Raw genomic sequence first — 16,014 nt, 5'->3', positions numbered from 1 at the left:
GTGGGTGTGGTTCTTAATACCTGAAGAAAATCAAAATTATTAAATAAAAAAACAGCAACAAACTCAAATCTGGAGAAATGATATGATTCTGCAGTCTGAATACAAAACACACATAAGCAGGTCAGAAACATTTGGAATCACTCAGTTATTCATGATTTGAAATGAATTCATGAAAAAAAAGACACTGATCTGGTTGATTGACAGAATCAATAACATGAAGCTTGTTGCTGATTGGTGAATCTTGCAGAACAGGAAAGTTACCTGGAGACAGGCCAGCAGCCAGTCACAGGCCGGGGACTGGGGAACTTTGTCTAAACTACAAACTGGGGACTCATCTATCTGTAACACAAAGGAGCCAGTGTACAGAAGGGTGCACATACAATGGGATAGCACATCTGGAACTCTAGTAGAAGGCTTCAGTTCACACAGAATCACAGAAAATACGAAACTTACACCATCTGTGAACCCCTAATAAAATGAAGTAATTGGGTTTTGGGATAGCTTGCATTTAAAATAAAAAGGCAATGGCTGATTGTGGAAGACAAACTCTTCCAAAATTTCAAAGATATGATTCGTCAGGAGCAAGACAACACATTTAATGAGAATGATGCCATTTAAAAACTGCCAAAATGTGCTTTAAGTAAAACACAAGATGGCATGCTGACGTCCCACAACATACGTCTTCAAGATTTAAACAATATTCATTTGAACAAACATGCTGCAGAACATCCCATCAGAGGTTTGCATCATTAGGAAGTGGAAACAAACCGTGACAACATGCCACACTAATGACATCCTATGTGAAAGAAAGCAGTTTGGTTTGAAGGTCTATATCCACCTTATTCCTGGTGCTGCTGTAGGACTGAGTGTGGATGAAACGTCTGAAAACAGCCAAAGTTTCAGTTAACCGCTTTGTTTCAGAAGTTAATTCACACAGCAAGCTGTAAATTTGAAGTAAATGGTGAGCAGCTTAGATAAAAATCTTTTTGTCCATTTTGAAGAACCAAGCGGTTATGAGCCCAGTCATTTCAGCTTATTAATGTGAGGAGGCTGAGAAAGGAGCAGGTCCTCAGAGGAGACACCTGGAGGAATCTTCTCCAGACAGGAAATGACATCATGGAACCTGAGGTTCTGTTGGTGGATATAACATCTCATCTAAATGAGTTGGACCTCAACCTCCAGTGCCATGGCAACACTGTGTGATCTGATGGCAGCAGTCAGCTCCTTATTTGTTTTTCAAGTTTGATTAAAAATTTATTTTCTAATTGCAGTTCTCATTATGTTTTATATTAAAAAAATAGAGCAGTTTAAGTTCACAAACAGAATTCCTGAACTTATGAACTCCTAATGCATATTATATTTTGTCCAGTTTTCTTCCTAAGAAAAAATGCTAGCAGTCATAACTTGCTCTAGTAGATCGTAGCATATTTTACTGTGGTTCCAGTTCATTGAAAAAACCTATAGAAAAATCTTTCTGCGTTCTCCCAACAGACAGCTGGTTGCTGTTTGTCAGTAATCAGCAGCTGAGTAATTGTAAAGCGTGACACAGATTATTAGACAAAACCCAGATTCCTTGGATGAACTCAATAGTGTGGACAGCTTATATAATGAGCTACACACAAAAATAGGCCATGGTTTGAAAAATTAGCAGCACAAAACACAGCTGGATAAAACTACGCTGTAACAGTTATGTTTTCCATCAGCATTACCCGCCTACATTTAATATTTGTCAAATTCACAGCTACATGAACATCCTGCTGTGTGTTTCTCCTGTTGACCCCGGACTGGACTTCATGTCTGCCTGGAGAGCCATGAGGTTGACCTCGACCTTCAGTAAAATATAACCAACCATTTACAGGGTTACCACAGCTACAAGTCCTCCATCCATCTCATCCTGTGTGAAGCACAAGTTGATAATGATGGCTTATAGGAATTAGGTGGATACAGCAGAACTGATGCGATGAACTGGGCTGAACCAGTAATTAAAGCTACACAGGTTTCTCATTAAACTCAGGAATATTAAACTAAACAGTCCCACTCACACATTAATGACCACCTGTACACCTGTGACCCAGCCGTTGTAACACCTGATCTCGGCTCTGACCAGAGCAGAACCAACATGGTCGGTTATCATACCTGGGAGCCTCCGGCAACAGGGATGACACAGGTTAGCAGGTTTCCGATCACAGTTTCTAAAGGCGTTGACAGGCCGTCTACATGGACGGTGTAGATCAGACCGAGGCAGTTCTATGGAATCAAGGCACAGACACAGAGGTTAGAGGTCAGCAGGGCAATGTAACAAACACACTAATGATGCACTTAAAACTATAAATCTGTCACTTTTTTTCTTTTCAACACCTAGAAATATACTGGGAAGGCTGATGATGACCTACCCTGAAGGCCTCGGTGTAATCAAGTCGAGAAACCACCACCAGGCTCTTCGGTGCAAACAGTTTAGCGTGCTGGACTACAGCTGGCTCCTCATCTGCCTCGTCAGCATCGCCAGCATCAATCTTCTTCAGCTGAACACAGAGGAGAAACAGATGCTGTCATGACATCAAGCTGAAATGAAGTTATTGGTGTTCAGCTTCCTGTGTGATCAGCTCAGAGGGACTGTGTCTAGCTGGCGTTCCTTTCACCTGTGGATTATCCAAGCCCTCCCAGAAAGTAAAGCAGGCACAGTAGTGACGCTCCGAGTTGATGTCAGTCAACACGGCAACGAAGAAGGAGGCCGGCTGCCGCTCTGGAACCAGCTGCCAACCGCTGGGCTGGCAAAACTAGAGAGGCAGAGGGAGAGGATGTGATGACAGCAGGAAGGTTAGATAATACCAGGTTTTACCATAAACAATGAAGATAGTGAAATTTTTCAAACTGATGTGTCATAGTTTCATATTTAATCAGATTTTCCCTGAATATGTTAAATATTGAAGGTACTTATTTAAATGAAGGCTATATACAAAGACAACAAATCAGCAACTTAGTCACTCATAAACAAAAGTTTTAAAAATAAATGACAAAATATAAAAGACAGTGTCCAAAATTATTCTTACTATGGGAAATTCAAGGTTCTAAAAAATGTAAAATAGTCTGATGTTCTAAAGCATCCTAATTAACTTTGAACAGATGCTTCCAGCCAACCCAACAGGTGGAAAACAGCAGGTAGAGGCTCAAACAACAGAGCGCAGTGAGGAGTTGCAGCTGTGTGATGTGGCCCTATCTGAATGTGCTCAAGTCCCAGTGGCAAAAAAATACACTACTATTAAAAAAGAACACAAAAGACTGTAGAAAAACTCAGAGGGAGTGGTATAAATTCAAAAGTAACACCTGAATTAACTGAACAAATGGTAAAAAAGGGCATGAAAATCAGAATGTCCTGCAGAATGTGGGCCATGGAGGTGGCATCATCTCCAGGCAGACAGTCCAACACACACTCGAGGGGGAAGTGAGGATCCAGAAGGTCTGTTTGGCCTTCAGAAAATCTAATCTGGACAGGTTTTCTGCTGTGTGGTGAGATGAAACGAACATCATACCAACCCAGAGCCTCTATGAATTTCATCCCAACATTTTATTTTGGTAAAACCACAAAAAAAAAACAAAAAAAAAAAAACATTTCATTTGTGTGTGAATGCTGTTAGCTCTATCTGAACCTCAGACAGTTGCTGTTTTTGTCTTGTGAGGAGAATGAAAGTCTGACGGGGCTAAATCCATACACAGGAACATGACAGTCAGCACAGACTCACCAGTTCAATGCCTTGTGGGAACGGACTGTCCTCCCAGTCTTTCTCAGGAAACCGCTGGAGAATGCGACCCTGACCCTCACCCTCCACTGCAGGAGACACAGAGGAGCAGAGGAAGAGGTTAGTCTGGGTCGTCTGCAGTGTTTGTTGCAATGTCTGTTTCTACAAATAAGCTTCTGTTACAAATCATTTACAGACCATTCCAAAACATTCAGCCCTCATACAAGTTTGTACTTATTTACATGATCTAGCCAAGAGAGCATGCATGCGTTTCCTGGACTACTGACTGCAACTACAAAGACTGCTGGCAATCATAGCTTAATATGCAGAGGTTTTAGAAATCAGAATAATTTATATTTTATAAATTATATACATATAAATTATATATATCTGCAATACATATAGAAATGTACATACAGATATGTATAAAATCTGTGGCGAGCCACCAGGCTTTACTTGTTCCCCCTCCAGGTTTAGCATTGCTTATTTATTTGTTGTTATTTTTAATGTTTGCATTTTTTAAGACTTTATAGTTGGTGATCAGATTTTAATCTTCCAATAACACTTAATTATCAACTGATATTTTCAAATTTCCTATCAACTTTAAACATGTTTTAGCTCAAAAACACAGCGGGCCGCTGGATGTCTGACTGCCGAGCTCCCCAACCACCAGGCAGTGCTAAATCCAAGTATATAGTGGAAAGTTCAGAATGATCAAAGTGTGCTTAAAAATCTATATAAATGTTTTTTTAAATGGACTTTTGACTTAGTTAGATTTCCATTTCCAGGAAGCAAATAATTACTCAGCACATTTTGATCATAATATGTTTTCAAGATGTTGCTTCTCAGACCAACAGATGGTGTAAAAATGGGATGGATTATATCTGCATTTGATGAGGAATTGGATATTAATTTGACCAGTTTGTCATGCAGATAGCCTTGAGAATAAATGTGGTTTTAATCGGTTCTACAAAACTAAATTGAATTAAATATTCTAAACAAAGCCTTCACTTTTCTTTTTGTACAAGGACAACGGCCACATGACATCAGGAAAATAATGTTTTACACTTATGACATTGATTATCATCAATAATTTTAGACTCTTTTCTTTCTCTACCGTTACACCAGGTCTCTATCAGTGTGTGAGCTTCAGTGTGTCCCTGAAAACAGATACCAGGGAACTACAGACTGCTGGAATACCTTTAATACATACTTACACGTATAATATACAGTATCCTAACAAATATGATCCATGTTCACAGAAACTGCCATGACGATTGTGCTTCAGTACATATTGCAACTCTAATAGGGACTGAGCCAGTCCATGCCTTGTGAATCTCCCCCACAATTTTGAATAAGCAACAATCATTCTTCCACTCAACTCTCCATTAACATGCGTTGACACTATATCAACTTACCAATGACCTTTTATGGCTTACTCTCCTTGTGGAGAGTGTTGGTGAGTGGAAAGAAAGCAGTCTTCCCCCAAGAACGGGAAGGCCAAAAACCCTCCGGAATTAAAAATAATTTTTGATTTATTTTTTGGAAATAGGCCGATATTATCAGAATCATCCACGTATAGCAGTTTAATCAGGGAGATGGGCTAAACTATTGCTTCCTGCTGATTAATGGGGTCTTTTCTGCTGTTGGTGTGAGCTTGGCTGGTCACAGAGGCACAATAATATAACAAAGAGAAACTTTTGTAACCAACACAAGCCAGTCTTTCAGCTGGGTTCCGACTGTAGCCCTGCTGGTCGCTTAAAGGAACCATTCATCTGCACAGAGAATACACTCTACTTCCAAATACAAAAGGAAACGCAGACAGAAACAAAGGAGCACAAAACCAAGTGCTAATCCATGCTAAAAGAAGATTAACACCAGTTTTTACACACCATAAAAAAATCAACCAAATAATACCTAAAAGAAACATTGTGCAGTAAAATTCAACACACAATACACAAAAACACTGAAAGTAGGCCAGTGGCTGAAACAGCTAGGGAAAAAAGATGAGCTTTTTATTTGCTGGAGTTTTTCACTCTGGTGGCTTTACTGACATTTTCTTTCTTTTTATTATTATTTTAGCTTCTCAGACAATAATAATATACATATAGTGTTCATCAAGGGCAGCTTAAAAACCATCTGACTGGTCAAATCTATGACTGGCATTCAAAAACTGAAAGAATGACACCTGAAATATAATATCCAACCACATATTGTATCCAAGCAACGCTTTGTGATTGCAAAATTGCAAACAATGAGTGGCTGTTGCATATTTTACCACTTCGGAACAACATAGATAATTTTCTGTGCCAGAGATAAAAGAGATCAGGACATTTTACAACGGACCAATCAATAATTAAACATTCCAATCCTTACCAAAGGTGTACTGGTGTCCAGTTTAATAAAGTATTACTTTACAGCAAAAAGGCAGTTCATTGTGCTTTACATGACAGAAATATAAACAAAAAACATTACAGAAGAAATAAAAAGTTGAAATCCAGACTAGAATAAATCAATGTCCAGCTCTTATAAAGCAACTTTGAACAGGTTGGCTTTAGCCTTGATTTAAAGGAGTTCAGTGTTTCGGCTGTTTTGCAGTTTTCTGGAAGTTTGTTCCAGATTTGTGGTGCATAGAGGCTGAATGCTGCTTCTCCATGTTCACAAGAAGACTGAGAGGTCTGGAAGGTTGATCCAACAACAGCAGATCTTTAATGTATTTTGGTGCAATCATGCACATTAGTGCACATCACATTATTGTGTACTCTAATAATGTACACTATTACACTAATAATGTGATGACACTTAAAGTTTACATATGTAAACTTTTGTAAAATACTTTGTATAACACTTAGAAGTCAATGTATTCTTAGCCAGCTGTTTTAGTCTGTTATTAACATGAGTCGGCACAATCTCTCACACACACAGGAGCTAAGGCAGCTAGGCAAACAGAAACACCAGCAGTCATCTTCACAATAGTAGCATTTTGTTCCCAACATAAAAGCCGTGAATTTTTATTTGTGTGTAGAATTACCATCCATCCATCCATCTATCAATCCATTTTCTGTACACCCTTGTCCCTAGTGGGGTTAGGAGGGCTGCTGGTGCCCATCTCCATCTAACGTTTCGGGCAAGAGGCGGGTTCACCCTGGACAGGTCACCAGTCTGTCGCAGGGCATGTAGAATTACCAGCTTATGCATATTTGACTTCAGTTAATAAAAATGGGACAAAATGAAATCACATACTCTTTATGGCTTTAAAAAATAGTTTCTAATATAGCCCAGTCATGCCCTTATTAATTCAGCGACATACTTGGAGACTTGCCCTTTTGCACTCTGTGAACTCTGGGACTGGCATAAAATACCATTGTGCTTAAGAATGTGTGGACCATCTTACCTCAAAAGGGACTTAATTGTGTGTTTTCTATTTTGCTTTTGTCTTTCTTTTGATTTCACTCCGTCTTTGTTGTATTCATTGTTATAACGTTTGTCAGTATTATCAACTTATAATGCAGAATATATATATCAGTGAGAGACAGAAGAATGTAACTGTGGACAAGTGTCACAGTAAAAAAAAAAAAAAAAAGGGGGACAAAATGAGACATGTAGGGGTTTGGTTTAGGGCCTCAGTCCATCGGTTGAAGCTGGAGTGGAGGGAGAAATGAATAGCAGGCTGCAGAAACAAGTGAAGCCATAGTGTCTCTCTCTATGTCTGAGCCCAGCTCCCTCCACATTCTGGACTGGCTTATGGGAAATAACATCTGACCAAAGAAGTCCCTTTTCCACAAAGAGGCTTGATTACCATTCTGCTTCAAGATGCAAAAAGCATGAATAAGGACAGTGTGTGACATTTTGAATGTAACTGCTTCCGGATCTGTACGGGTGAATGAACAGACACAACATGGCAGTTTCTACTACTGGGACAGGAATTACTGCATAACTTTATAATCCAAATTATGTCTATTTATTGATTCATTTACAAACCAAAATTTATTACAATTGGAAAAATGTTAGTTGAACTCAATCTAATTTAATTCTGAAGAGAAATGAAATGTCATAACTCATATCATCCATGTACTTTCAAAGAGTTGCACAGCAGGGCAGCAGGTAGCAGTCAGTTAGCTGTTAGCTGAGGCTGACCGCTCAGAATCCAGGCAGCAGAGGCGTTACTTCACAATCACATATCCTGGATGATTCCATCAGTTCTTGGCAAGAACTGCTAATCCACCTCATTTGCGTTTGCTGCTCCTCTTTAAATCTGTCTGTTTGGTTAGAAAGCAGAGCAGAGACGCATCACTGTGATCGATGGAATGGATGGTTTCAATTAGGGGTGCACTGATTGGAGCTTTCTGGAAGATTGGCGATCTTTAAAAAAGCCTGACCTTCCAATTTTGATTCTGGCCAACACTGATTGTTTTTGTCTCAATGTTGCTAAACATAGCAAGAAAGTCAGTGAATTGGCAGCAGTGGGGTGACTATTGTTATCACAGAACATGCAGACGTGACCTGGGGCGGGTCTGTCCATTAAACCTCTCCACAAGACAGCAAAGGAGACGGCGGCTGATTTTTAGACCTTTGCTGAGGTGGATAAAGATCAGCTTCATGTGTATCAGCCAATCATCAATCTCCCAAACTGATGCAAATCTGGGCTGATTTACCAGTTCATGCTGATGCTGATGATATAAAGCATCAGCATCCAAACCTGAGGGAACAATTGCCTAACCATGCAGTGAACCAACCAATAAAATTTTAAACAGATGTCTAGAGAAAGAACCAATCAGAACTGACGTAGCAGAGCTGTTCCAACATGCTGCTACCAGGAGTGACACATTAATACAATTAAATAGAATTTTTAATGTGTCGTATATAAAAATATGAATAATCACTCAACTCACTCCTGCATAGATGGGTAAGTAGAGGATTTTATCTCTCATCAAAAATGTATTAATGCAATTTTTTCCAAAATTATTTCACCTATAAGTACAGAAGGAAACACGTTTTAACCGCTTGCTGCTAAAAGCTAAACATTTCAGTGGTTTGTGTGCTGTTGCTGTGGATATTGCTGCAGCCCTCAAATCCAGTTCTCTAAAGAGGCCATGTAGACAGTTAGCTCCAATCAAAGGTTATTATCATATGAAACAACTCCTGAAGCTCTTTGCACATCACTGATTCAGAAACAGATCCAACTGGTCCGTCAAGAATTTCTCTCATTGCATCAGCCCATAAGAAAAAAAAAACAAAAAAAAAAACAAGAAAAAAATCATTGATGGTTGGGTTTCTGAGCCCTGAACATTGAGGCGGTCCTGAAACATGGCAGGAGGTTCATGGATGATTCTTCTCAAATCTTTGGCTGTCAGTTTGAAGCTGTTTTTAACCATCAACACGTTTCTTCAGTTAAATATTTCTTTATCTATTTTGCCAGAGGAAATGAAGCTACCAAGTGAACATGCACACCATGAAGTCAGGCGTTGGTCTCCTTACACCCCTCCTCACTACACAAATAAGCAATAAATGACAGGCTCAAAACCTGCCAGAATTTGTATCAATCTGGAAAATATGCATAAAAGACCTGTGCACACATTCTATATAAATATGTGATTTCAAATCATTGATTAACAGTAAGGCTCTGATCTGACCGGACCTTTTCTGCATTTAGGACTTCTAAAGTTAGCTCACTCAATCTATAACATAATCATTAGCTGGAACAAAGCTGCATTTAAAAGAAACAAATGAGTCAGCACTCCTGAACACACCAGGGTTCAAAGAGAGGCAAATTTATTCATACACAAAGTAGCAAACTTAAGATAGGTTTCATGTTTGTGTTCTCTTAACATACGTTTACCAAAACCAGCTTGTTTAGCTCATATCTGTGACCCAAACTCAAAACCTGATCTGGAGGATCTGGAGATGATGGTGAAAAGAAGAAAATCTTCAGAAAATCTGGAAAATTATGAACAACCCTGTGCATCCTCTTCATGACAACAATAGCCTCTACAGTCAGACTTCTTCAGATTCGCTGTAACACAGACCACTGCAGGAGATATTTCCTGTCCACAGTCATCAACATCTACAATTCTTTCAAGAACCTTGAATAATATTAGTTACACAGCTTTTAATTCCCTTTGGGACCAATAAAGTATTTTTGAATGCGAATTTGTAAACGTTAATGCTGCTGATGGGTGAATTTGGCCCCAGCTTGTTTGGTGAGGGGCATGTTGAAACAAGGAGCAGCATAACAACTGACAAGGACGTAAAGACATAGAAAGATACAAGTTAAGACATTTTTCACATTCTGATTTATTATCAGCACCACAAACCTGCAGAGATAGCTGCAGGTTTTCAAACAGCACCTGACTGTGTGTAGAACTGCTCATGATGAGCGATTAGAGTTTCAGAGTCAGCACTCACTGACAGTTTGTGTAATGTGAGAGGAATGTGAAAAGAGTCGAGTGTCCTTGCATGGATATAACATGCAGTTATGAGGCTGAGGAGTTGCATAACAGCAGCAAACACAATGACTGCATTCCCACAAGTTTCAATATTCAGGCCTGAAATCTACAACAAACATCTTGTACAGATCTGACCAAAGTTTCTTGTTAAAAGTCCTTGAACCCTAAACTGAGTTGATTTTTACCACTTTCTCTAAGTTCTTTGTTAGATATACTCCTGACTTAGTTGAGCTGCTGGATAGTAGCCACAGCTGCCCTGGGTCTACCATGCAGCAGTGCTACCAGGCCCTCTGACCAGCACCACCAGGCAGGGTGAGTCTCTTGACTCACCCTGTTACCACGTGTTACCACGACGACGGAGACAGAAAAGGGCTTGAATCAACAACCCAGTGATAATATATCCACCATTGCTAGTATACAACCAATACTAGAAAAATTATTTATTCAAAACACTAATTCATGTCAAAATTGTTATAAATGGACCTATTCATATTTGCTGGAATTGTCACATTTCTTCCAGCATCAACAAAGACACTCAGCGCCTCCCCTCCTTTCAAGAAATTTTGACATTTAACCTGTCCAGTACATCCAGCAGGAAACGAGTGTGACCGCGACTCTATTTAGCCGACAGGGAAAACACAGCAGTGCTGTTCAGAGAGCAGACTGCCTGTGAGGCAGACAGACAGGAGTAAAGGAAATGCCAGCGCTAATTCTACAAGCTAAAGCTATGACACTAATTTTTGAGAACAACTATAAAAAGGTCAGAGTAGCTCCTGTATTAACAGCCTCCTAGACAACATAAGCTAAAGCTATCCATTTAACAATTAGCTTCATGGACTGTCCAAAGGTGCTGTTCTGTCTGTTTGTGTGTCATCGAGATCCGTTTCCCAGTTCAATCACGCAGAACTCCACTGTAACCCTGCAACGCTCTGATATGTTTTGGTATGAATAAACTGATAAATAATGACAAAAAGGCCGAAGTTGTGCTGTTTGGGCCTAGCAATATTTCAGAACCTCATGTTGACCTGTCCTCACTAAATCTGTTGGTGTAAGGCTGGACTTCAGCCTTACACTGGACACAAAGCTTAGCTAAGTTGTCAAATCCAGATTTTTTTTTTCTGAGACAATTAGCCAGAGTAAAACCTTTTCTTTCTTTGCATCACTTTGAAATGATAATCAGTCGGCAACTAGTGAAGATATTAGCTTCCCTACTGCTGCTGTTAATCATTAAAGAAAATATTCAACAAAATTATGTGAATAAGAAATTGTACATCTATTTGGACTATATCATTGTTTACATTGCAAAAATCCATATTAATTTATCAAATCATTTATTGTGATAAATTTATCACAAGAATTTTGATTTATCGTTGTCACGATAAATTTCAGTGAACGTTTAACCACCACACCTGTCTGTATTGTTGGGATTGTTAGGTTTACTATTTTATACACCGTTTATTCAATGACAGGTTTAATAAATATCAACACCTTTTGAAAATATGATTAAAAGCAGTCTATTTCTATTTAACAATTAGACTGCATTCTAAATAAACTTGACAGAAATGTGACTGGTATGGTAAATAAGTATTACAATTGTCTTTGTAAGAAGTATTTGTGTTTCTGTTGCTGTGATTGCAGTCGCAGCCATACCACTAAAGAAAGTAGTAATAAATAGTTCTTACATGATCACAGCAGTACCATAAAATCTCATAATACGTAAAGTTCATATCACTTACTGATCAATGTCAGTTTTGAAACAAAAGTAGCATAGCATAAAATGATCCTGTTTGTTCTTCAGTTCTAAAAAATGATTTGCATCAAAAGCAAATTGACAGACAAATGGAAGCACAGTAAAGAAAAGCATTTATAAATGATAAAATAATATAACTACATGCTGAACCAAAGATTCACTACCATAAAGTATAAGAACATTTTACTAAGTGTTATCTTATTTTGATGAATCAAATTATCAAATTAAAAGTAGCAATTACAGATTGTTGGAGCAAATTAACTAGTGTGTCTTCCTAAGGGCCAAATAAAGGCCTGAGGTTAGCCTGCTCTGATAGTGACTCTGGATGTCATGTGACCACTGTGCATAAAGGTGAAGGAAGCATGCACCAGAGTCACTTTATCTCTGTGTATCATGCTCTTTTGCTGAACCAGACCGCAGCTTCTCGTTCATAGGCTTTCAAACCACAATGACACGACATCATGGCGTTTCCACAGCAACCAAAGAAGTTGGGACAAAACAGCTCAGTTTAGACAGTGGGAAATGTCAAAAGTTTGATACTGCAGAAAACTACAAATGAAGTATTAAGGATGAACTGAGGCAAGGTTAATTCAGCAGAATGGAAGATGGGTGACATAATACCTTCATTACAGAATTATTAAGACCAATAATGGAGCATTACAAGCTGAATTGAAACTGATTAGATCTTCATAAACACCATTTTTAATGAATTAGTTCATGTTCAAACCCAACTCTTCAAGCTAATCTACCATTTAGGAATCAGCTTCATCTGACTAGCCCCATAGCCTTGGACACAATGGTGAAAGGAGGGTGGGTGTTGGAGGGCGGGGGCATTTTCTTTTAGCAAAAGTTCTTCAGCAAACTCACATCCTTCCTCCAAAGCTGCTGCAGCTCCCCTCCCCCTTAATACTCTACCATGCAGAGCCAGAAACAAAATGAAAAGAGAGAAAATGGCCAGCACCGCTTGACTGGACACAATTTAGCTTTTCAAACTTCTTTAAAGTAGGAAAGGCCTTAAAGTTTCACAGTAAGATGTTGTCTGAGCCAAAAACTAATAAACAAAAGGCAGACCTATGAAAGCCCACACAATACATTCTATTTGCTTTTTATTCTAAATCTAACAGGTCACCACATTCGTCAATGACTATTTACCGTATGTAATAACAAATAAACTTGATTTAGAAAAGGACAAAACATAAATGTCACCATCTGATGCACTGTACCAGATTATAGCATAAGCTAATTCGCATCTGCAGCCCCTTGGCAACACGTAACCATTTCCTCCCTCACTTCCTGATATTAAATTTGACTAGGCTTTTCACTTTTTAGATCAGCTAGAATTAACTAAATTATTTCTATTTGCCACAAGCTTCCCACAACAGTTTGCTGGAAGTCTGGCCTATTTCTTCTGACTGGACCTTCAGCTCAGCCACAACATTTCTATGAAACTGAGCTCAGAGCTTTGTGATGCTACACACAAACATTGACTCTGGTATACTAAAGCTGCTTTGTAACTAATGTGATGGTAGACTTAGAGATGAAAGCACTCAATCAGCCCCAAACATGACACATTCACCACCATGCTTGACTACAGAAAAGTAACACATGCCTTTGTACTCTTCACCTAGTTATCATCACCCACTGTTGACACCATCTGGAACAAACAAATCTGTCTTGGTCTCATCAGACCACAGGATGCCATTCCATTGATACATGACCTTAATTTGCTTGTCATCATCCTTCTGGGACTCCTCCACCTCCACCTCTGCCAATCCATCCATCAGCATATCAACATTTGTGAACTAGCTCAAAATACTGGGAACCATAAACCCTGCATAAAGCATTCAGTGGCATCTTTGACTCTACTGGGCCCATCCAGCTAATCTCTGAACCAAACATTTCTAAACCTGAAAGCTAAAATTGAACTCTGTCCTTTAAAAGTTAAAACAAACTAATTAAAAACATACATGCACAGAAAATGTATTGTTACCCGAGTAACCAGCAACAAACCACATTGTCTCATATATTGACAGAAATGGGGGAAGGGAGACGAGCAGGAAACATGGCATAAAGCAGTGCATATGCACCTGCATATGAAAGCAGCCACAGGCTACACGTCAGGTTAAAGGAGGCACTCTACTTCTCTGATACACAAACCTAAACGCAAAATCAAAGTCACACAGCCTTTCGGTGCTTTGATAATCTTCTTTCTTATGCAAATATCCATTTCATTTTAATTTTTTAGTTTATTTGACAGGGACAATGCACACTAACATACAACAAAACAAGCAACAGTACACAGCTACAGATAGTTCACAACTCCAGTCCTAGTACCACATCTTATGTGCCTAAATTACATACAATTTAAAAATCAAGATACAATAGAAATACATAATTCTTCATGCCTACATATTTGTGAACAACCTTGCATCCTCCAAATTTATATAAATATGCTTGAACAGTCTCAGTACCTCTGCATCCTCTCACATTCAGCCAACGTACTAAAAATTGTAAATATACAAAACTACTATGGGTTCCACAGAAAAGGTTGAATGGGAAATGACTGAGCAAACAAGTAGAAATACTCAGGACATCTCCAGGTTTCAGCAAGTCGAATTTAAGACTTTAGACATTTTTAATGACATCCTGCTGCATTACAATCAAGCAGAGCAAAAACTGCAACATTTGTGGCTCTTGGCAGCAGCTTTGTGTTTCTCATACTACGGCTCCCTACAGCCATACTAGTTAACAAAAAAAAAACTGTTGTAATATTTATCTACCATTAAATGTGCATCTGTTTTTTCACTTAACAGATTTAAGCATCAGCCTATGAATCCCTCCTCCTAACAAATGAACACATGAAAAGTTGTCCTGAGGCGCTGGAATCACCCTCTGGATCTGAATGATTGCTTCCTTTGAGCTCCACCACGCTGAGTGTGAGACCCACTGATAAGTCTTTGTCCTGGGAGGAGAGCAGCTAAATTCCCTGAATTCCACCATCACTATCAAAGCACAGTAAGAGTATGTTCTTCTAGCTGCTGCCATATTTAAATCCTTCTTAATCTTTAAAAATCACCACCGGTCAACACTTGTTGATTTTAATCTAACCTTCAAATCAATGCTTGGCTTTGGTGGAGTTTATCAAGATGAAGGTGTTGGTGTTGGAAAGTTGAAGTGTGATGTTCTGATTCAGGCTCATCTTCTAAAGTGGTTCATTACCAACAAATACATAAACTTAAGTGTTTTTTTAAAATATCCTCTCAAGCTAATCAAAAAGCTAATCAAAATGGAATTTTACTTTTATTCTGAAGCTTTCTGTTGTACCTACAGCACAGAATAAATTTGCACACAAGTGTTTTGTAAAAGTATTCACATTCACACTTTTGAACCATTTAATTTTCTCTTAACCAACAACCACAAACACCAGAACAAGCAGCAGCACAAGGAAGATTTTGTAATTGCAAAGTAGAAAAAAAAGCACACTTCAAATTTTTTTACAAATGAAACTGAAACGGGCAGAGTGCTTGTGCTTCATAAGCCTGCTGCAATAAGCAATAAATCACATGACGAATTAAAATGAGCTCAATAATCACAAAAGTCCTAAATGGCAGTTTTGCCTTTCTTATCTGTCTGAGAATAATGAAGGGCAATTTTGCTGCCAAAGGCTTCATAATCCAGTTTATTTTTATTTAAAGTGTTTGATTTGTTTTGTTGTATTTTTATTTTGCATATTTAAAATGTCTTCCAGTTCTGGTATCAATTGTTCTTTAGAACTGAAAGTTTATTGATCTTTGAGAGTAAGTACTTGTATAATTCATCAGTTATATGATAATTGTTAATGAGGCGTGTCCCTCTGGAGTCACATGAGGTTCCATGAAAATGGCCTCAAAACAATAATATTATACTTCATCACAATAATTTCTGGGACAATTTATCATCCAGCAAAGTTCATAACAGTGACAGGCCTGGCATTGAAGCCCCTTTTACTCCTGAATAAGAACCAGGGAAATGAACTGATTCAGTGAACAGGCTGCCTGATCTTGGTATAAATGCAGATGTTGTGTGAAGGACTCAGTGTGTG

General features: G+C 38.6%; 1 protein-coding gene across 1 annotated transcript in view; it reads right to left on the bottom strand.

Annotated features, from left to right (window-relative positions):
* The window catches only part of sbf1 (SET binding factor 1), a 65,714-nt gene that overhangs the window by 37,593 nt on the left and 12,107 nt on the right, over nt 1-16,014 (bottom strand). The window contains exons 2-3 of the mRNA XM_007572029.2: nt 3,741-3,826; nt 2,615-2,777 (exon numbers count right to left, since the gene is read on the bottom strand). Of these exons, the coding sequence (XP_007572091.1) occupies nt 2,615-2,777; nt 3,741-3,826 (249 nt within the window). The remainder of the gene's footprint in view (nt 1-2,614; nt 2,778-3,740; nt 3,827-16,014) is intronic.

This window comes from Poecilia formosa, unplaced genomic scaffold (assembly GCF_000485575.1).
Source record: "Poecilia formosa unplaced genomic scaffold, Poecilia_formosa-5.1.2 Scaffold292, whole genome shotgun sequence".
Classification (NCBI taxonomy): domain Eukaryota; kingdom Metazoa; phylum Chordata; class Actinopteri; order Cyprinodontiformes; family Poeciliidae; genus Poecilia; species Poecilia formosa.
The sequence above is the reverse complement of the archived record's forward strand: the minus strand, read 5'-3'. Positions and strand labels throughout refer to the sequence as shown.